The sequence below is a fragment of the Oncorhynchus clarkii genome, chromosome 4 (assembly GCF_045791955.1).
Source record: "Oncorhynchus clarkii lewisi isolate Uvic-CL-2024 chromosome 4, UVic_Ocla_1.0, whole genome shotgun sequence".
Classification (NCBI taxonomy): domain Eukaryota; kingdom Metazoa; phylum Chordata; class Actinopteri; order Salmoniformes; family Salmonidae; genus Oncorhynchus; species Oncorhynchus clarkii.
This window is the reverse complement of record NC_092150.1, coordinates 20,087,177-20,110,943: the sequence shown is the minus strand read 5'-3', so window position 1 is coordinate 20,110,943 and position 23,767 is coordinate 20,087,177. Positions and strand designations below refer to the sequence as shown.

The 23,767-nt window shown below is 44.3% G+C and overlaps 1 protein-coding gene across 1 annotated transcript; it reads left to right on the top strand.

Annotated features, from left to right (window-relative positions):
• The first annotated feature begins 1,833 nt into the window (after positions 1–1,833).
• LOC139407938 (ral guanine nucleotide dissociation stimulator-like 1) lies at positions 1,834–22,920 on the top strand. Its single transcript, XM_071151817.1, has 20 exons — positions 1,834–2,027; positions 8,997–9,255; positions 9,521–9,837; positions 9,949–10,030; positions 10,139–10,228; positions 10,383–10,469; positions 10,639–10,677; positions 10,828–10,946; positions 11,097–11,186; positions 15,331–15,478; positions 15,593–15,707; positions 15,818–15,987; positions 16,307–16,506; positions 16,836–16,910; positions 17,085–17,278; positions 20,902–21,035; positions 21,914–22,233; positions 22,345–22,426; positions 22,561–22,653; positions 22,804–22,920. The coding sequence occupies exons 1-20, from the start codon at positions 1,834–1,836 to the stop codon at positions 22,918–22,920; spliced, it is 2,925 nt and encodes a 974-aa protein (XP_071007918.1).
• Positions 22,921–23,767: the final 847 nt, after the last annotated feature.

Sequence of the window (23,767 nt, the reverse complement as noted above, 5' to 3'; positions counted from 1 at the left end):
AAAGGATCAGAGAATTAATCTAGTACTGAAAGCATAAACTAGTACTGAAAAGCTCAAATATAAAATATATTTGAGATTCTTCATAGTAGCTACCTTTGATGACTGCTTTGCACACTCTTGGCATTCTCTCAACCAGCTTCACCTGGAATGCTTTTCATGCCAACAGTCTTGAAGGAGTTCCCACATATGTTGAGGACTTGTTGGCTGCTTTTCCTTCACTCTGCAGTCCAACTCATCCCATACCATCTCAATTGGATTGAGGTCGGGTGATTGTGGAGGCCAGGTCATCTGATGCAGCACCATTACTCTCCTTCTTGGTCAAATAACGCTTACACAGCCTGGTGATGTATTTTGTGTCCTGTGGCAGTCCTCATGAGAGCCAGTTTCATTATGGCACTTGATGGTTATTGTTTGAAGATACCCAGGACTTTGTTCTTGCCAGATAGACCTATGGTGGCTGAACCTTATCCACTGGCTCCTACAGCTCTCTACTCGTGTCCGTTATTTTCTCCCGGATCAGCCCCTAAATTTTTTAAATCTGATGATTCTGTTATTGTTTTGGGCTTCTTCTCTTCTGCCTTCTTGCTTTTCTCTATGCACTCCCGACCATGCTGTGAACTCTATGACTCACACACACACACACACACACACACACACACACACACACACACACACACACACACACACACACACACACACACACACACACACACACACACACACACACACACACACAGCTCTGATAACACCCACTAAACAACCTGTTCTCCAACAGTACAGTAGACTTTCTGTGACATGGACCTCTTAATCCTCTTCACTTAAACAGAGCAGCTTCAAACCATATCACATAGTCTGACTGACTGTCTGATCTGCAAAACCCTGTTGGCTCTGATAGTTAGATCCCTATAGTGCTGTACTGAGTGTTTCCTTTCTTATCTTCTCTGTGAGTGAGTGAGCTGCTGCTGTTCTGTCCCCTTGATGTAGGGTTTTATGTTTCCTCTCCGTTCCTCTCCTGTCCTTTCATCTCTTGTCCTGTCCCATCCTCCCTGAGTTTTTATGTCTCTAGCCCAGCCAGTCAGGTATGAGAACAGCAGGTGCTGTGGAGTCCAGAGGCTGCAGACAGGAAGTGGGAGATTTCCTGGAATGTGCCTTTTCCCCCACAGTGGAGCAATAACAGCACTGCGCTTCTCCTGTTTTTGTCCCGCTCCACTCCACGCTGCTTATCCCTGTCCTGGTTCTGGGGCAGAGAGACAGAGGGGAGGGTGGGGGAGAGTGATGTGGGTCCCCAAGAGGGAACGCTGGAGGCCGGGTGTCCAGGGGTCAAGCCAGGGGGAGAGGTGACCCCTCTGTCCAGTACCCCAGTCTGTGCTGTGTATTTAACATATCAGATCTCAGGAAGAACAGTACCCCTCCTCTGGCCCCTCAGATAAACAAACTTCCTTTTCCACAGACTTGCTCTGGACTATAATATCTGTAGGATCTTAGTACCGTCAATCAATCAGATAGGTGGCTTTCTCATCCCCAAGCAGCAGACGCAGTACAAACAGTCTCTTACTTAATCTGAACACTGCAGCGCCAAACTGCATCGATTGGGCCATTGAACAGCCCTCGCTCTCTCTGCATCCCAAACCAACTCTTGTGAAATGGAAGACGTATTCTCATTGGTCCAGTTGATCTGAGCCGTGCCTGTCACTTTGACAGAAGAAGTGTTGTGAGCAGAAGGATTACATCATTCCCCTCTGAGAGCAACACAACTGTCCCCAGGGGATAGCCAGGGGTCACAACTGTCTCCAGGGGAGGGCCAGGGGTCACAACCTTTCCCACTGCCTGTCGATGCTTCCCAAACCCATGGAGACTGATGAGAATGGTGGGTCAGGCCAGCCTGGGAACTGGCCTCCAGACAGGGTACACAGGGCTTCCCTTGACCCCTGGCCCTACAGGCAGGCAGCCTCCGGCCCAACTTGCAGCCACCCTGGACTGAGCTGTTTGGGGGCAAGTGACACCGTGGCTGGCCTGTACGTGTCTGGGTACCGACTGTGACGTTGTGTGTGATGCTGTGTGACGTGTGTTGCATGGGCCAGTGTATGAGAGTCAGAGGACATGGGCCACGGCATGACCAGCCTACTCTCCCACAGAGAGAAACCCCTCACAGGGCTCCCATTGTCCTCTAGCAGCCTAGTCCTATTAGTACAGTACATGGCTCACTCATTGCATTGTGTGGCTAAAGTTATTACGAGAGACATACTACTATCGATCATCCTAATAGCTTCATAAAACTATCCAAATATTTGACCACCTTCTGATTTCAATCTCTCCACTGACTCACACAAGTGGTTGACTACATGTGCAAACACATACACAGTGTAACAGTTGTTCACTATTCTCCCACCCATACACTATTCACAAACAATACACAGTAGTGACTGCATCGCCAGTTTTCCTTGCATTCACTCACTCTGCTAGGACAATCTGGCTTAAGATTTACACACAAGCATTCAAGCGTAATTTTCACAGAATGCTCGATGGCGCTAAACTATTATGTTAAATTTCTCTAAATATATGTCACGTTTACTCCTGCTCCTCCTCTCCGGCACTCGACATCGCCAGTTGTCTCATCATTACATACACCTGTCACCATCTTTACGCACACCTGCGCCTCATGACACTCACCTTGACTCCATCACCTTCCTGATTACCTCCCTATATCTGTCACTCCCCTTGGTTCTTTCCTCAGGTGTTATTGACTCTGTTCCATGTCTGTATGCTTTTTGTACTATTTATTATTACCTTTGCACTCCCTGTACTTGCTTCCCAGCGTACACGTTATAATACATGTCAGATTATATCTTTCATTTTCTCCCTGAAAAAAGAAAGTGGAAAGAGGAGGTGTTATGGGGAGGACCACGACTGGGCAGAGCTCAGCCATTCAACAGCAACACATGAAGAGGCAGAAGGGAGCTAAGAGAAGGAGGAAGATTTGAGACTGAGGATAGGTAAAGGCAATGCAAGAGAGATGGGGCTGTTTGGGAAGGAGTTCAGCCCCTCTGTGGTTTTTCCTGCTATCCCACATTGGTTCCTCCCTCAGCTAATGACAGACTTAGGGTTGCTTGAGAGGAAGGAGTAGATCAAGTACATTTTGTAAGTGAACAATTAACACAGATGGCTCTAAGGACCCTAAAACAGGGACGGCAGTTGCAGCTTTTAGTGTTCCTGAGTTTAAGGTGGCAGTGACAAAAAGAGCAATGGAGTTGCTGGCCATACTCTTGACTGTTGAGTGGATGGAGGAGGTGAGGCCAGACATGGTAGTCATCTGCTCTGACTCCTGTGCAGCACTGATGAGCTTAAATTAATTTGTGTCTAAAAGCAGACAAGATGTATTGTATGAGATTGTGCAGTTCTTGTATAGGGTGGGACAGATGGGTACTAGCTCATGTGGGAGTAGAGATGAATAAGGAGGTGGATGTTCTCACCGAGCAGGCTCTCAAACATCCTAATGTTGAAATGGAATTATTAGTCAAGCAGAAGCCAAAGGGTTGATAAACAGTGGTTAAAAACAAATGGCAAGAGGTGTGGAACAGGGTGGGAAATGGAAGACGCCTGTATAATATCCAGGAAAAGGTGGGGGCGGGGAGGTCCTCGGTTTGGGAGAGAAGGTAGGAAAGTGTAATCACATGGCTGTGACTGGGCCACACAACGCTCAACAGTACATGGAAATTGGTAGGTGGAGACAATGGAACACATTCTATTTCAGTGCCAGCAATATGGGAGGGAAAGGGAGAGATTGTTATTACACTGGAGAAAAAAAACGATAAAACACAACATGTAAAGTGCTGGTCCCGTGTTTCATGAGCTGAAATAAAACCCATAAATGTTCCATATGCACAAAAAGCTTATTTCTTATTCTGTGCACAATTTTTTTTACATCCTTGTTAGTGAGCATTTATTCTTACCAAGATAATCCATCCACCTGACAGGTGTGGCATATCAAGAAGCTGATTAAACAACATGATCATTAAACAGGCGCACCTTGTGCTTGGGACAAAAGGCCACTCTAAAAGGTGCAGTTTTATCAGACAACAATGCCACAAATGTCTCAAGTTGGGGGAGCGTGTAATTGGCATGCTGACTGCAGGAATGTCCACCAGATCTGTTGCCAGAGAATTGAAAGTTAATTTCTTTACCATAAGCTGCCTCTAAACGTCATTTTAGAGAATTTGCCAGTACGTCAAACCGGCCTCACAACCACAGACCACGTGTAACCACGCCAGCCCAGGACTTCCACATCTGGCTTCTTCACCTGTGATATCATCGGAGACCAGCCACCTGGACAGTTGATGAAACTGGGTTTGAACAGCCAAAGAATTTGTGCACAAACTGTCAGAAACAGTCTCAGGGAATCTCATCTTCGTAATCTTCGTCCTCACCGGGTCTTGACCCGACTCCAGTTCGGCATCGTAACCGACTTCAGTGGGAAAATGCTCACCTTCGATGGCCACTGACCCGTGAAGAACACACTTCTCCAGCATATGAATCCCGGTTTCAACTGTACCGGGCAGATGGCAGACATCATGTAAGGTTTGATTATGTCAACATTGTGAAGAGTGCCCATGGTGGTGGTCAGGTTATGGTATGGGCAGGCATTAGCTACGGACAACGAACACAATTACATTTTATCAATGGCAATTTAAATGCACAAAGATGCCGTGACGAGATCCTGAGGCCTATTTTTGTGGCATTCATTCACCGCCATTACGTCACGTTTCAGGATGATAAATTCACTTGGTCATGTCGCAAGGATCAGTACACAATTCCTAGAAGTTGAACATTTCCCAGTTCTTCCATGGCCTGCATACTCACCAGACATGTCACCCATTGAGCACGTTTGGGATGTTCTGGATCGATGTGTACGACAGCGTATTCCCACCAATATCCAGAAACTTCACACAGCCATTGAAGAGGAATGGACAACATTCCACAGGCCACAATCAACAGCCTGATCAACTTTGCAAAGGAAATGTGTTGCACTGCATGAGATAAATGGTGGTCACACCAGACACGGACTGGTTTCTGATCCATGCCCTCACCTTTTCTTAAGGTATCTGTGACCAACAGATGCATATCTGTATTCACAGTCATGTGAAATCCATAGACTAGGGCCTAATGAATGTATTTCAATCGACTGATTTCCTGACTGTCTCTGTCAAATTTTGGAAATTGTTGCATGTTGTGTTTATTTTTGCTCAGTGTAGATTTAAGGAATAATGGTGTTGAAAAGAAACGCTTATGTGAGATGCTGAGAAAATCTTCAGGTGACCCAGTATTTAATTGTGTAGGGTGAATTCAGAAATAGTGGGACACATTTTGCGTTTCCGTCTTCTGTAACCTCTTTCAACATCTTTCCAACATATTAGCTCAACACATGATACATTTCTGAAAACGTCAAGATGTTTCCTAACTGCAAAAATCATGCCTCATATTCACAGGAGACATGACACACCCATTTGTGTATATTGAGTCAAAAACATATTTTCAGTTCGCAATTGGTAGACTGGGACACCATTATTATTGTACCCCAATGACAATTACATGTTGTGTGATTAGGAAACATCTGAGGATTTCAGAAATGTATTATGTGTTGGGCTAATATGTTGGATAGATGTCTGAAGAGGGTTTACAGAAAACAGAAATGCAAAAAGTGTCCCACTTTTTCTGAATTCACTCAAATTACAGTACTACAGTACCATAAGAACCAGAGCCCTGCCTAACCTAAGTACAGGGGGTCCCTAATATAAACTGAATCCCTTTCCTCCATAGGAAAGTCCTATAAATAAGAGTGTCCCACTTTAGCTACTCCTGCTATCCTACTTTAGCTTGCTATGGTTGGTATACCAGGACAATAACAAAAAATCACTTAATTACAAAACTGAAAAATATTTGGCAACTTTATGTATTTTAATGCAGTACATACTGTATTATGCACATTTGTGTCACCATTTGGCACAGTGTATTATTTATGACAGTTCCATAAACTTAACATCAAAACAGAAGCAAAAATAAATGTCACTATTCTTACCGTGTGCTTCAGGAGAGGTTAAATGGCCATGCCTGGTGCCCAAATTGATGATGAATGTCACACAGCTGAGAGTCGAGTGGAGACTAATGGATTCAGTTCAGTCAGTCGTCAAAAGCCCTTCCCAGCTAGCTACTAGTTTATGCTGGCTATACAGAAACTTTGAGATGTCCCTAACCTTAACCCCTACCCAAATAGTACCTTAACCATTTTTGTTTCAACTTCTATAGAGCCCCACAGTGGAGGTGTCATAATACCCATAAAACCTAGAGGTCAAACAGAAATGGTTCCAATCGTTTTTCCACCAGGGTAAGCCTACATGAAACACAGCCCTTATTTTAATTGTTTCTAAAATTCCCTATGGGAAAAATGAATGGTGGAAAAAAACGACAAACCATTTCCCTGTTTGACCGCTAGGTATTATGGGTGTTATGACACCAGCACTGTGGGGCTCTATAGATGTTGAAATGTAAAATGGTTAAGGTACCTGTAAGGGTTAATTTTAGGGATGTCCCAAGGATTCCTTATAGAACTAACTGGCACAACTCCGATATAAAGTGTTTTTTTTATCACAGTTGCTGGGATGTCACTTGTCCTATTTATAAATCGGTATACTCATAACAACCTAAGCATTACAAAACTTATATTCGACCAAATAAACCTCGCACAAAAACTTCAAGCTTGGTGAGCGAAAAAAAATGCCGCCTGCTGGAGAAGACATTGTTGGCCGAGATATCCCTCCCGCTCCCCTTCCTCTCTGCCTTCCTTGACAATGTTCCACACTCCAGTATAGTTGGTGGCAGTAATGCGCCTTAACGTTGGTTGCCAACCGCCATATAAAATCCACAGAAGGAGAACAAGAAGATTTGAAACCAAGTGGGGACAATGCAGACAGATTTGTGACAGATTGTGTGTGTAGTGGAGGAGAAAATATTTTACAGAGCAGGACCATGTGGCTGGGGACTTGAAATATTTCTGCCCAGGGTAGATTTACCGTATTCTGATGCAGTCCTCGGATCATAAAGCGCTGGTCATGAGATTCACCTGAAAAATTAAGATGGTAAAAAAAAAACATTTTTTTCTTTAGGTGCTGCAGACTATTTTGCGTTTTAAGAGTCATCTTCAGAGGCTGGAGGTTGAGGGGCTATTAGGCTTGGGGATGTAGCAGATAATGGAATAGAGGGGTACATTATAACATTGAGTTAATATATTGTATTATATTGACAAGCTAGTCGAGTTACTGCTCTAAAAATTGAAATAAATAAATAATCAAAAGATGGAAGGGAGGCGAGATCAATTGGGGCCATTCTAGCCAATTAGTGACCACATACTCATGTGAACTGGTACATCTCTGATAGTGTTTTTTCAAAGTTGCCAAAACATATCGGTGCATTCGTAAAACCTAACCATTATCAAACTTCTATTCGATTAAATAAGCCTGACGTGGGTAGCAAATTAGTAAAATTGTTGATCAAATTCGACACTCGTTAATACACCCTCTAGACCAGGGAGGGGCAACTTTGATAGCAGTGGGGACCACAAAAAAATCAGACCTCATGAGGGGCCTGCAGTGGTTCGTTTCGTGGGTCTGTGTACCCACATGCGCCCCACCATGCGATCAGTTCGTTTTTTTCCCCTGCAATTCGGCGCGTTTTGCCATGGGGCGGAGAGAAATGAGCAGTTTTACAGTTAATTTCCTACAATTCTAAACATTTTGCCATAGGATAGAGGAAAATGTTTTCGGTTTTTAATATAACTGATTATCAATGGGGCCCTCCCTGGTCGGTTTTTCGACTATACTCACTACAAGTTTAGATAGCTGGCCGCTAGACTAATTTACCAATCTAGAAATGTTTTGCTGACATGGGCTAATTGAGTGACTGCTGTTGCGCAATCAAAATTTGAAAGTACACCTTGTGTATTCTATTCTAATTCTCAACAGTAAATTGAGACCAACTGAGTTCGCCCAAAAATGTTTTGTTTATTTGCCTTGCTGTGTTATTGTCTTGCAGCTAAATAGTCTATGGATGAGAAAATAAACCAGACTTTTTTTTCCCGACATGTAGAGTGTTTGCATAGAACATTGAGGCAACAATTGCCTGCTGCGGGTGCATTTCCATTGAACTGTAACTGTATATTAACAACAGCTGGAGGTAATGACGTCACAGCTAAAAAAATATATGTTTTGCAAAGACCTGGAATGTCGAATAAAAATGTAGGTGGTTGAAGTCTTTCCATTACCCATTTAGGCTAATTGTGCATTTAATGAATTGGCAACAGCCATTATCCCCTCCAACCTAGTGGTTTCATGTCTCAGGTAGGCTGGCAGGCATGGCTAGAATGCAAGAATGTACTCATATTTGCCATATTCTAATAATTCTTGTGCCAATGTATCACCACAATCTGTGCAATGGTGAAACTTGCACTTCTGTAGCTCTGAAATAATTGGATAATGAAACTTTCATCCAGCCAACCACAAGCAAGGTGAAGCAATGTGTGCTCAGAACATTACAGCATTATCCAGGTCCTGAGTGGGAGTTATGTATATGAGTAAGCCAGTGAAAGCAAGACTAACCAGGTTTCTGTCCAACCTTTTTTTTTTTTGTATGCGAGTAAAGTAAACGTTGGTTAAATGTCACGACCGGCCAGATGGAAACAACACATTTGTGAGCTAGATGTTTGCCAGAGAGCAGTGCTGACAGAGTAAAGAGCTGGTAAGTTGGACAGAGTCTGCTGTCCTCTTTGCCTCCCTCTTTGAGCCAGAGGACAGGGTCAATGAGGGGCGCTCTGTTCCGTGATTACAATCAGATTGGAGTGTTTCTTGTTGTAGCAGCAAGTTCTCTCTCCCAAATCGGCTTAGAATTAAATATAGGGTGTCGTTGTCTCAACACCTATCCTTGGTTCTTTACATCTTGTCCCATTGCAGGTGGAGGGTTGTGAAAGAAAGGAAACCAGCTGTAAAGATCCAGGAAGGAACACTGGAGCGGCTGGTGCAGACCCAACTGATGGCATTCAGGGACAATAAGCTTGCCTACACCAGCATCTTCCTGTCCACATACCGCACCTTCGCCAGCACGCACACTGTGCTGCAGCTGCTAGACAAGTACGTCTGGTTCTGGGCTGGGGGCCCATGGTGGCTAGAGTGTATAGCAGGAGCTGACAACAGCTGGTCCTGGTGGGACCTAGTGTGTGCAGGCTTTTGTCCCAGCCATAGTGCTATAACACCTGGTTCAGAAATCATCTAATCAACATGATTTTGATGAAGTCACGTAAGTGTAAGTGTTGAGCTGGGACAAAGTGTGTATAGACTGTGGCTCTCCTGAACCATGGTTGAAGAACACTACTGCTCTATATGAAGAGGCTGAAGAGACTGTTACTAATGGGACTGGAACAATGCAGGATAAGTATACGTTGTTTTAATACTAATAGTCAAATTTTGTCTGTTTCCAGTTGTTGTTCAAGGTGATTCCTCACCACTGCCTGGGCTCCATCTGGTCCCAGAGGGATAAGAAACAGAACAAGCACAGTGCTCCCACCATCCGTGCCACCATCACCCAGTTCAACGCTGTGGCAGCGTGTGTGGTCAGCACCATACTGCACCGACAACAGATCCGCCCGCTTCTCAGGGCACGGGTCATCAAGCGCTGGATAGACATCGCTCAGGAGTGTCACGTGCTTAAGAACTTCTCCTCGCTCCGTGCCATTGTGTCTGCACTGCAGTCCAACCCACTCTACAGACTGAAGAGGGCCTGGTCCTGGGTGCCCAAGTGAGTCTCTTTCACAACCTGAATGCATATGAACTGATTAGTCACAACTAATGTGGAGGAGTTCCTATGCATTCCCAATTAGTTCTAGTCTTTCTCTATGTAATTCCCCAGAGACAGCATGTCTTCATTTGGGGAGCTATCAGACATCTTACATCACAAACTCTACCTGACCAGCGAAGAGCTGCTGATGAGGGTGAGACTCTGCTCTGTTAATACCATCATATGAGAGGGTTTGGTTTTTGGTGTAGTGATTGAATGGAGTAGTGATTTGATAGTTACACATCTACTTTTTCCCCTACAGGAGGGCACCTCTAAGTTTGCCAATCAGGTAGGCTGTGCTAAGGAGCACCAGAAACACACTCACCAACGATTCCAGAGGAAATTAGAAATGGTGAGAGATGGAGCAAGCTACAAGCCACTGGCAGTTTGTGTTCAAGGCCCTGTTTGTTTACATTTTAAGGAGGGGAGTCAAAGTGAGATAAGCTTGGCTGTGCCTGCTGATGTATCGGTATGATTTTGAACCATTGCTCTGTCTCTCCTCCCAGGGTGCCATGCAGGGGACAATACCTTACCTGGGCACCTTCCTGACAGACCTGACCATGTTAGATACAGCCCGGTCAGACCTAGTAGAGGTGAGCCTTACTATCATCCTACTCACTCCTTCTGTTTGGTTGTAGAATTCTCCTGTGTGTTGTGACCGCTGTTTGCATATGGAGCATGAGTATTTGAGGAATGTGTTTGACAGTTTTTAGTCTGCCAGCACATTGTTCAGTCTTTCACACTCCTCTTTGTTCTCTGCAGGGGGGGCTAATCAACTTTGAGAAGATGCGAAGGGTGAGTGTCATTTTTAACCCGTTCTAACCCACTAATTAGGTAAAGGGTGAAAGGTCATTGTTAGTAGTCAGCTTTTTACGTTAAGAATTTGTTCTTAACTGACTTGCCTAGTTAAATAAATTGACTGTGACCTTGATCTCTCTCTGACTGCGGGAGTTTGAGGTGATAGCTCGGATCAAGCTGCTGCAGTCTGCGTGTAACAGCTACTGTCTTATTGCCAACGCTGCCTTCCTGCGCTGGTTCAAGGGCCAGCCTCAACACAGAGAGGAGGAGAGGTACAAGCGTCAGTAATCATTCACACTCTCTCTACATCAGCTCTTACTCCCTCTATCCTCTCTGCTCCATCTCTTTCTGATTGTTTTACTCCTACTCGGGATAAGTGGACTGGTAGTAGTGATATCATGATTATTCTCTGTCTTCTGCAGCCATGCCATGTCTTGTGACATTGAAGGAGTGGGAGACAGAAGTAAGACTTTATGCAAACTTTGCAAGGGCATTGTCAAGAGACTTAGCCAGTAAGTACACACTGGAGGAATTAACATGATGTGTACTGTACGTAACATTGGGATTTAAAATAAATCTAACCTGAAATAATAGACATGATCAAATTCTGTTGACTACAATCAGATTTGGAACCGTAGCCTTATTGATCTCTATTTCCGTCTGACGCTGAGGAGGCTTAAGTGTCAAACTCTTGTTAGTTTGCAATTTTGTGACGTTCACTGGAGCACTGGCATTTTCCAGCTCTAATGGCAGTTCTGTCAATTTATCTGTCTAAAATCAGCTCACTTGCGCTGAGTTGGGAGGGGTGGCAATATTTAAGTTGTGTCCTAAAAACAACCCCAAAGTGACAATTTCATGCAGCGCTAATGGGTCGTTTTTAAGACTCACAAAAAGCAGGTTGTGGGTAACACAGTTGATAATGGCATTGATTTTGAGAGTGGAAGTGTAGCCTATCCAGCCATGAAGCACGGTGCCCATGGAAGTGAATTTTATGCCAGTGAATCTCGTATTTAGAAATGTCCAAAAATGATTAGTTCCCCCCTTTTTTGTTTGTTTTTGTTTATTTGCATAAAAAACAAGCAAAGCCTACCCTGCCCCCAATCAAGGCTAGTTTAGCAGAAACGCAAAGCTGTGTCTTTTTAACTTGGACATTTAGTCAAAAGTAGCCTATGAATAAATGGTCTACATAGTGCTTCGAAATATGTTAGAGGTTTTTGCCCTCATGCCTTTTCATTATTCACATACCTGCATTTCGCTTGTTTAAGTAGGCTATCCATCCCTATTTTCAAAGAGCACCCCCGATTACCAAAGACACGCAATTCCAATCTCTTCAATCTTCCTGTAATGCCATATCAACATCAGATTTAAAAAAATCTGCTTCGCACATGGGCAATGATACAATTGACAGGAGCCTAGTATATTGTATAGATAGATGTGCGTCTGGTACGCGTAAAGACATTTAGGCCTACAGTACGTGTGCACAGTGCCATGGAACGAGCAAAGGGATTTTATGATATCGTGCTTCTGACCCGATCTTATTTAGAAATATTGTTGTCATGGGTTTATGGCTCGACTGCAATGCAATTTCATTGGCTATTTCTGGAAAAGTGCAAATATGATCTGTAAGATGGTTCCATTATGTTTACAAAACATTACATTTGAAAGCAGTATAATGGTGAGTGGATGTTCACCCTTTCTCTTTATATTGGAGCTTTACCCAGGTAGCACATAATGTTCTGAGAACAGATGTCTCTTAGAGCTTGGTGAGTGTGGTTGTCCTATGATTATTTTGCATACCAACTTCCCACAACCTTCTGGAAATCAAATCAAATGTATTTGTCACATACACATGGTTAGCAGATGTTAATGCAAGTGTAGCGAAATGCTTGTGCTTCTAGTTCCGACAATGCAGTAATAACCAACGAGTAATCTAACCTAACAACCTAACGATGAGACAATTCCAAAACTACTACCTTATACACACAAGTGTAAAGGGATAAAGAATATGTACATAAAGATATATGAATGAGTGATGGTACAGAATGGCATAGGCAAGATGCAGTAGATGGTATCGAGTACAGTATATACATATGAGATGAGTAATGTAGGGTATGTAAACAAAGTGGTATAGTTTAAAGTGGCTAGTGATACATGTATTACATAAAGATGCAGTAGATGATATAGAGTACAGTATATACATATACATATGAGATGAGTAATGTATGTAAACATTATATTAAGTAGCATTCTTTAAAGTGGCTAGTGATATATATTTTACATCAATTCCCATTTATTAAAGTGGCTGGAGTTGAGTCAGTGTGTTGGCAGCAGCCACTCAATGTTAGTGGTGGCTGTTTAACAGTCTGATGGCCTTGAGATAGAAGCTGTTTTTCAGTCTCTCGGTCCCTGCTTTGATGCACCTGTACTGACCTCGCCTTCTGGATGATAGCGGGGTGAACAGGCAGTGGCTCGGGTGGTTGGCCTTGATGATCTTTATGGCCTTCCTGTGACATCGGGTGGTGTAGGTGTCCTGGAGGGCACCTACACCATGATTGTTGCTTGCTTTGGAACATTCTCAGTACAGGGGAGTTGCAGCGATGAGACAAGATTGCAATTGGATATCACAAATTTGGGGAGAAAAAAAGGAGGTAAAATAAACACATTCCGTTCTCAGCATCAACAAAACTCTTAAGTGTCTTCAGGCATATTGGCTGCGCCCCCTAATTGGCCACACCTGATCTTACTGAGTGCTTGTTTCCTTTGAAATGGGGTCTGTTTGTGTATGGTTGGAACCAAAATTGGAAAACAGTATTTTCTTTCTAAACAGAACAATTTAAAAAAAAATGACTAACGTTCTTTTCTGTTCCTTTTTTAACCTCTGAAATGTAAATATTTTTTTTAAACATTTAGTTTGACATTAAATTACTTCACCAATCAGTGCGGATAGAGCAGCTTGCTATGGCTGATTTTTCTAAGCTATATAGGGAAGTTGTTAAGAGCAAATTGTATTTTGCAGTAACGGCATGGTTGAATCATAGTGCTGCCAGTCACAGTGTAGGGCGTGAGATGCAACAGAAATTTTGCAAGAGCGGATGGAGGTAGCTTGCCGCTGGGCATCTTTTTATGACATGCATTATCTTCGTCCCACAGAATTATAACTTTGAAACGTCTTTTAACATCAGAGTTTGTTTAAAGTTGGACCAGAGCTAGCTAGCTAACAACCTTGTTTGCAGAGCAGCACTAGAATTTAAAAAACATCTTACCTTTTTTGTAGTTAATTCAATGGGAAAACATTAAGATCCACAACATTTATTCCATGGGACAAAACTAGATCCAGAGTATGACTGTGGCAGTGAGAAGGTCCAGAGACATGTTGGACAAAACCTACTGAGTCGATGATGGCGCCGAAAGCCTTTTGGAGTGGGTCTGTGGACTTTTCCATGTGAATATTAAAGTCACCAAAAATTAGAATATCTGCTATGACTACAAGGTCCGATAGGAATTCAGGGAACTCAGTGAGGAATGCTGTATACGGCCCAGGAGGCCTGTAAACAGTAGCTATAAAACGTGATTGAGTAGGCTGCATAGATTTCATGACTAGAAGCTCAAAAGACGAAAAACTTCTTTCTTTTTTTTGGTAAATTGAAATTTGCTATCGTAAATGTTAGCAACACCTCCGCCTTTGCGGGATGCACAGGGGATATGGTCACTAGTGTAGCCAGGAGGTGAGGCCTCATTTAACACAGTAAATTCATCAGGCTTAAGCCATGTTTCAGTCAGGCCAATCACATCAAGATTATGATCAGTGATTAGTTCATTGACTATAACTGCCTTTGAAGTGATGGATCTAACATTAAGTAGCCCTATTTTGAGATGTGAGGTATCACGATCTCTTTCAATAATGGCAGGAATGGAGGAGGTCTTTATTCTAGTGAGATTGCTAAGGCGAACACCACCATGTTTAGTTTTACCCTACCTAGGTCGAGGCACAGACACGGTCTCAATGGGAATAGCTGAGCTGACTACACTGACTGTGCTAGTGGCATATGTCCAGACTACAATTTACAGTAGGCCTAGCCCCTATATCAGTGGGAATGCTATAGCCTATGTTTAGCAATGCAATTAGAACAATGTGGACAGCAAACATTTTCAATATATTTAGCAAATATGGGGTGAACTATTTAATGGACTAACAACTCAATACATAGGAGACTGGGAATACACAACTTGAAGCACATATTTAACCATGGAGCACATTGATAGGCCAGTGAGGGGCCAAGCTTTGACACACCCTTAACTTGTTTATTCATCAAAACCCAGTCCTTTTGTGTCATTATTCAGGTTGTGAAAATATCAAAAATATTTTGTAGACACCCTGAACCTATAACTCTACCGCCAGCACTCATATTTACCATTGCTTTACACCTGCATTGCTTGCTGTTTGGGGTTTTAGGCTGGGTTTCTGTACAGCACTTTGAGATATCAGCTGATGTACGAAGGGCTATATAAATACATTTGATTTGCTTTAGATTAGTTAAAATAGAGCCCAAATATATTAACAAGAATCAGTTATATCAGTGTGTTTTATATTAGATTTATCTGACCCATATAGATGGTCCTTTTTTTTTAACCTGAACATTTTCCCTCTGTCACCAGGCAGTCACACACAAGACGGTTGCTCTCCCTAACGCCGATGTCCCCCTCCTCTCCCCTGCCCCCTGCCTACAACACCCAGGCACAGGATGCCTGCATCATCAGAGTCAGCCTGGAGCAGGGCAACGGCAACCTCTACAAGAGCATCATGGTACGTCTTAGCAGGAGATTAGTACTTTGATTCAGATGGCCAAGACATTTTGAATAAATGTATGGAACCATTTTAGTGGTTTTTGATTGGTACATGGTGTTGTTCCCTCCCCAGTTGACGAGTCAGGATAAGACTCCAGCAGTGATCTCTAGAGCCGTGGCCAAACACAACCTGGAGAGTGAGCCTGGGGAGGGATACGAGCTGGTGCAGGTCATCTCTGACGAAAGAGGTACAAATATTCTCCCTGTCACTCAAATATCACACACTCAGTCTTTCATACTCTCATTTGTAATTACCGACTTGTGATAATATTGTCATAAAAAATCCTTCCTTTTCCAGAACTGGTGATTCCAGACAACGCTAATATGTTTTACGCCATGAACACCTCTGTAAATTTTGACTTCCTGCTGCGTGTGCGAGGCACGGCGGGGTGGCCTGTCCAGCTGAGGAGTCGCTATGCCTCCACACTCCCCTGCGCCCAGCAGCGTGCCAGCCTACGCCTCAGCAAGGTCACCTGTTGTAGTTCCTTATTGTAGCGCGCTAGCTGCACAAAGGTTTCTCTCTTCTCCCTTTTCTCTCTCGCCCTCTTCCTTTTTTCTCTCGCTCTCTCCCTTTTCTCTCTCGCCCTCTCCCTTTTCTCTCTCGCCCTCTCCCTTTTCTCTCTCGCCCTCTCCCTTTTCTCTCTCGCCCTCTCCCTTTTCTCTCAGCAGAGACCATACTCTGACACATCTGCCTAAAAATGTAAATATAGGGTGCCTTTGTTTCAACCTCTTTCACCGTTCTCATTGTTCTAATATCCCTGGTTCTTTCCATCTTGTCTCGTCACAGGCAGCGGGGGACCGGCTGCCACCCGGCCACACGGTGAGTCAGCTAGAAACCTGGAAGATCCGTGCTGGAACTCTGGAGCGGCTGGTGGAGACCCTGCTGACGGGGTTCCGGGGCAATGACCTCACCTACACCAGCATCTTCCTGTCTACATACCGCACCTTCGCCAGCACGCACACCGTGCTGCAGTTACTGCTAGACAAGTACGTCTGGTTCTGGGCTGGGGGCCCATGGTGGCTAGAGTGTATAGCAGGAGCTGACAACAGCTGGTCCTGGTGGGACCTAGTGTGTGCAGGCTTTTGTCCCAGTCATAGTGCTATAACACCTGGTTCAATAATCAACATGATTTTGATGAAGTCACGTATGTGTAAGTGTTGAGCTGAGACAAAGTGTGTATAGACTGTGGCGCTCCAGAACCATGGTTGAAGAACACTACTGCTCTATATGAAGAGGCTGAGGAGACTTACTGGTCTCACTGCATTTAGACTGATGGTAGATAGTGGTGCTGAATTTTTTGTTGTCTTTCTCTCAGATATGGAATTCCAGAGGATAGTGAAGAACAGACTGAGCAATGTAGAACCTCTGAAACCAAAGGAGCTGTTCAAATGTAAGATTTCTCAACATCTCCTGCTTTATTTAGTCTGTCTTCACTTGATTTCCATATTGATTCAAGTGAAGTTGAGTTGTTACTGTGTAGCTTTCCTGTCTGCTTTGCCCTATGTCGGCAGCAGCTTATTCCCAGCAGCCCTCCCTGACTCTTGCTGCCCCTCATCCCCCTTAGTGCCCTTGCCTCCATCTTGAGAGCCTGGATGGGACAGTATCGAGAGGACTTCCAAGAGCCTCCATCCTACCCCTGCCTCCACAGGGTGATGGCCTACCTACAGAGGGCCCTGCCTGGATCGGAGCCCATGCGTAAAGCCCAGAGTCTACTGGAGCAGCTGAAGGCTGAGGCCAGTCTGGATGTAGACTCAGAGGGTGGGTGGAACAGTAAGATATCTCGTTAATTAGTACTCTATCCTCTCAATTCTTTAGTTTTTATCTTTGTATCTCTCTTTCTCTCTAAAAATACCTTTATTAGATGGCGCTGGAGGAGATGGCCGCTGTTTTACGGTCTCCTAACCAATTGTGCTATTATGTGTTGTTTTTTTTGCGATATTTGTAAATTATTTTGTACACAATGTTTCTGCAACCGTATCTTATGGCAGAAAAGAGCTTCTGGATATCAGGACAGAGATCACTCACCTCGGATTAGACAAAGAGCTTCTGGATATCAGGACAGAGATCACTCACCTCGGATTAGACAAAGATTTCTTCAACAACAACAACCGCAGCAACAGGACTCACACGATATTCTCCAAACACCCCACAGGGCAAACATCTCAATTATTCGCAAGAGGAAGCGATGCAGAGGACGAAGAGCCAGATGCCTCGTCCGGACCCGCAGAAGACAACTAGGAAAGCTGCCTTTACCATCAATATTACCCACCAACGTGCAATCATTGGACAATAAACTAGACGAGGTACGATCACGAATATCCTACCAACGGAACATCAAAAACTGTAATATCCTATGCTTCACGGAATCGTGGCTGAATGATGACATGGATATTCAGCTAGCTGGATACACGCTGCACCGGCAGGATGGAACAGCACACACCCTAAGACGAGGGGGGACGGTCTGTGCATATTTGTAAACAACAGCTGGTGCACGAAATCTAAGGAAGTCAATAGATTTTGCTCACCTGAAGTTGAGTATATTGTGATAAACTGCAGGCCACACTACTTGCCTATAGAGTTCTCAGCTATACTTTTCGTGGCTGTTTATTTACCACAGACAGATGCTGGCACTAAGACTACACTCAGTCAGCTGTATAAGGAAATAAGAAAACAGGAAACCACTCACCCAGAGGCGGCGCTCCAAGTGGCCAGAGACTTTAATGCAGGGGAACTTAAATCCGTTCTACCAAATCTCTATCAACATGTTAAATGTGCAACCAGAGGGAAAGAATTCTAGATCACCTGTACTCCACACACAGAGACGCGTACAAAATTCTCCCTCGCCCTCCATTTGGTAAATCCGACCACAACACTATCCTCCTAATTCCTGCTTACAAGCAAAAATTAAAGCAGGAAGCGAAGCACCAGTGACTCGGGTCTATAAAAAAATGGTCAGATGAAGCAGATGCTAAACTACAGGACTGCTTTGCTATCACAGACTGGAACATGTTCCGGGATTCTTCCGATGACATTGAGGAATACACCACATCAGTCACTAGCTTTATCAATAAGTGCATTGAGGACGTCGTCCCCACAGTGACTGTACGTACATACCAGAAGCCATGGATTACAGCCAACATTCGCACTGAGCTAAAGGGTAGAGCTGCCGCTTTCAAGGTGCGGGACTCTAACCCGGAAGCTTACAAGAAATCCCGCTATGCCCTGCGATGAACCATCAAACAGGCAAAGCGTCAATACAGGGCTAAGATTGAATCATACTACCCCGGCTCCGACGCTCGTCGGATGTAGCAGGGCTTGCAAACTATTACAGACTACAAAGGGAAGCACAGCCGCGAGCTGCCCAGTGACACGAGCCTACCAGATGAGCTAAACCACTTCTATGCTCGCTTCGAGGCAAGCAACACTGAGGCATGCATGAGAGCATCAGCTGTTCCGGACGACCGTGTGATCACGCTCTCCGTTGCCAACGTGAGTAAGACCTTTAAACAGGTCAACATACACAAGGCTGCGGGGCCAGATGGATTACCAGTGTGCTCCGGGCATGTGCTGACCAACTGGTAGGTGTCTTCACTGACATTTTCAACATGTCCCTGATTGAGTCTGTAATACCAACATGCTTCAAGCAGACCACCATAGTCCCTGTGCCCAAGAACACAAAGGCAACCTGTCTAAATGACTATCGCCCCGTAGCACTCACGTCCGTAGCCATGAAGTGCTTTGAAATGCTGGTAATGGCTCACATCAACACCATTATCCCAGAAACCCTAGACCCACTCCAATTTGCATACCGCCCAAACAGATCCACAGATGACGCAATCTTTATTGCACTCCACACTGCCCTTTCCCACCTGGACAAAAGGAACACACACCTATGTGAGAATGCTGTTCATTGACTACAGCTCAGCGTTCAACACCATGGTACCCTCAAAGCTCATCACCAAGCTAAGGATCCTGGGACTAAACGCCCTCTGCAACTGGATCCTGGACTTCCTGACAGGCCACCCCCAGGTGATGAGGGTAAGTAGTGAGACATCTGCCACGCTGATCCTCAACACTGGAGCTCCCCAGGGATGCATGCCTCAGTCCCCTCCTGTACTTCCTGTTCACCCACGACTGCATGGCCAGGCACGACTCCAACACCATTAAGTTTGAAGCGACACAACAGTGGCCTGATCACTGACAACGACTAGACAGCCTATAGGGAGGAGGTCAGAGACCTGGCCAGGTGGTGCCAGAATAACAGCCTATCCCTCAATGTAACCAAGACTAAGGAGATGATTGTGGACTACAGGAAAAGGAGCATCGAGCACGTCCCCATACTCATCGACGGGGCTGTAGTGGAGCAGGTTGAGAGCTTCAAATTCCTTGGTGTCCACATCAACAACAAACTAGATTGGTCCAAACACACCAAGACAGTTGTGAAGAGGGCACGACAAAGCCTATTCCCCCTCAGGAAACTAATAAGATTTGACATGGGTCCTGAGAGCCTCAAAAGGTTCTACAGCTGCAACATCGAGAGCATCCTGACCGGTTGCATCACTGCCTGGTACGGCAATTGCTTGGCCTCCGACCGCAAGGCACTACAGAGGGTAGTGCGTACGGCCCGGTACATCACTGGGGCAAAGCTGCCTGCCATCCAGGACCTCTACACCAGGCGGTGTCAGAGGAAGGCCCTAAAAATTGTCAAAGACCCCAGCCACCCCAGTCATAGACTGTTCTCTCTACTACCGCATGGCAAGTGGTACCGGAGTGCCAAGTCTAGGACAAAAAGGCTTCTCAACAGTTTTTACCCCCAAGCCAAAAGACTCCAAACCAAATGGTTACACGGACTTTGCAATGTGTGCCCCCCTTCCCAACCTATCTTTTACGCTGCTGCTACTCTCTGTTTATCTTATATGCTTAGTCACTTTAACTATACATTCATGTACATATTACCTAAATTGGCCCGACCAACCAGTGCTCCCGCACAGTGGCTAACCGGGCTATCTGCATTGTGTCCCACCACCTGCCAACCCCTCTTTTTACGCTTCTGCTACTCTCTGTTCATCATATATGCACAGTCACTTTAACGATACCTACATGTACATACTACCTCAATAAGCCTGACTAACAGGTGTCTGTATATAGCCTTGCTACTCTTTTTTTTCAAATGTCTTTCTACGGTTGTTTTATTTCTTTACTTACCTACACACACACACACACACACACACACACTTTTCTGGCACCATTGGTTAGAGCCTGTAAGTAAGCATTTCACTGTAAGGTTTACACCTGTTATATTTGGCGCACGTGACAAATAAACTTTGATTTGATCTCCATGTTTGGCCTTCCATCAGTAATCTGATCATTACTCCTGGTAGGTTTCTCCAGCGGTTTTGACAGCATACGCTCCTTCGGCCTGTGTGAGGATGAGGAAGTGGAGATTGAGGTCCAGGAAGACTTCATGTCATTTGATACAGATTTGGTGGCAGAGCAACTGACCTATATGGATGTGGTAAGAGAGGCTGAGGGAGGGGGTCTGGGTGGGAGTATGGATTCCCAGGTGGGATTTGAACAATGCATGATAAATATACGTTTAAGGGTTTTAATACTATGCCTGTGTCTAGACAGGAAGCCCAATTCTCTTATTTTCACTGTTTGGTCTTTTGACCAATCAGATCAGCTCTGAAAAGATCTGATGTGAAAATCTAATGTGATTTGTCAAACGACCAATTAGTGGACGAAAGATCAGAGTTGGGCTGCCTGTATGAACGCAACCTAATAGTCTAAAGCCTTATTCACACTGCAGGCCTTAATGCTAAAATCAGTTTTTTTTTTCAAATCCGTTTTGGACTACGTACTGTCCAAACAGTAAGTTACAAGTGACCAAATCGGATTTGTTTGTTTTCAGACAGCAGCCATTTCCTGACATGGCTACGCTAGTTGTCATAGTAATGATGGGTATGCGCAGTGGTGTAGGCTGATTGGTGGTGGTGCTCGTGCATCCTATTACTCAGAGGTTATGTAGAAAGCTAAGGTGACAACAATGCCTGACATGGAATCTTCCCATTTGCTTTGAATGTTCAAAATGATAGTGTAAGAACACTTTTAAAAGCTCAGGATAAGTTGATTCAACTTTCAAAACAAATTATTTTTGGCTAGCCACAGCAATCAACTAGCTAGCTAGGTAGCTGTTTAGCATTCTAGCACATTCATTTGTTTGTAAACAATTAACAGGCTAGTTAGCTACCACATGTTCTTGTCAAACTGTTAGAGTAGCTAGCAAGCTAGACACAAGTCACATGGACAAGGAATCAGATATCTACCGGACTTCAAACCACCTACGAAATTAAGCCAATGTGAACACGGCTTAATTAGTTTGTCTGTTTCCAGTTGTTGTTCAATAAGGTGATTCCTCACCACTGCCTGGGCTCCATCTGGTCCCAGAGGGATAAGAAACAGAACAAGCACAGTGCTCCCACCATCCGTGCCACCATCACCCAGTTCAACGCTGTGGCAGCGTGTGTGGTCAGCACCATACTGCACCGACGCCAGATCCACCCGCTTCTCAGGGCACGGGTCATCAAGCGCTGGATAGACATCGCTCAGGAGTGTCGCGTGCTTAAGAACTTCTCCTCGCTCCGTGCCATTGTGTCTGCACTGCAGTCCAACCCACTCTACAGACTGAAGAGGGCCTGGTCCTGGGTGCCCAAGTGAGTCTCTTTCACAACCTGAATGCATATGAACTGATTAGTCACAACTAATGTGGAGGAGTTCCTATGCATTTCCAATTAGTTCTAATCTTTTCTCTGTAATTCCCCCAGAGACAGCATGTCTACGTTTGAGGAGCTATCAGACGTCTTCTCGCATCACAACAACTACCTGACGAGCCGAGAGCTGCTGATGGGGGGTGAGAGACTGCTCTGTTAATTAATACAATTATATGAGAAGGTTTGGCTATTGGTGTAGTGGTTGATTGATTTATGATTTAATTGATTGTGTAAATATCAAGTCACTACTGCAATCTACTTTTTCCACTACAGGAGGGCACCTCTAAGTTTGCCAATCAGGTAGGCTGTGCTAAGGAGCACCAGAAACACACTCACAAACGACTCCAGAGGAAAAATGAAATGGTGAGAGATGGAGCAAGCTACAAGCCACTGGCAGTTTGTGTTCAAGGCCCTGTTTGTGTTTACGTTTTAAGGAGGGAAGTCAAAGTGAGAAGCTTGGCAGTGGCTGCAGATGTATTGGTATGGTTTATCCTATGCTTTTACTTTTCCCAGGGTGCACTGCAGGGGACAATACCTTATCTGGGCACCTTCCTGACAGACCTGACCATGCTAGATACAAGGAGTGCGAATTACGGGGGAGCCACAGGGATGATCTATTCCCCTGAATAGGCAAACTGGGGAGCGTTGGGTCTCTAAATATTTATAATTAGACCAAGACAAGAGCATAACGCATCAATCTCACTGGAGAAAGCATCCTTGCGAGCGAAATGGCGCCTGTCATAGTATTTTGGGCGAGACAGCACTGGATATATGGGCTACACAGACTGATGCTGGTTTGCTCGCGCTGAGATTCAGCCACTTGTGTATTGAAGGAAATTTATGAAACATTTCATGTATTAAAAAAAAAAAAAAAAAAAAAACATTTTTGGGGGAAACTTGGCATCCACTAGTAGTAGGCCTAATAGCAATCGATGAATGTCATTATGATGTTTGGAACAGATTTCCATTCATCAACTGGATGCTGGAATTATTTTTGAGTAGATGAATGTGCACAGCTGCATGTAGCTGATTTAAGTGAATTCTTCTTTTTAATTTTTTTTTAACAATAACCAGGTTTCCATCCAACCTTTTCATGTGAGTAATGTACATGCCAGATAAATGTCACGACAGGCCTGATGGAAACACCTAATTTGTTGGCAAACTTTCCAATTTGACAAAACAAAACACTCGACAAGGTGGATCTTGTCGGTAAAATTAATTATGGGAATTTATGATAGAAATTCCGTTATGTGCAAATATTTATATAATAACCATCAAATTGAAGTAAACGTGGAGTTATGCGATGATATGGTGTGGTCTTCCCACTCGGTAAAGCATGCAGTTTATTAGGCTATAGATTAAATGAGTTATGATGAACTTCACAGTGTGGTGATGCTTTATTGGAAAGGCTTGTTACCCCTTTCCAATAAATATCAAGGGTTTTATTCTGGTGACATGATGATCGATGCTAGCTAAT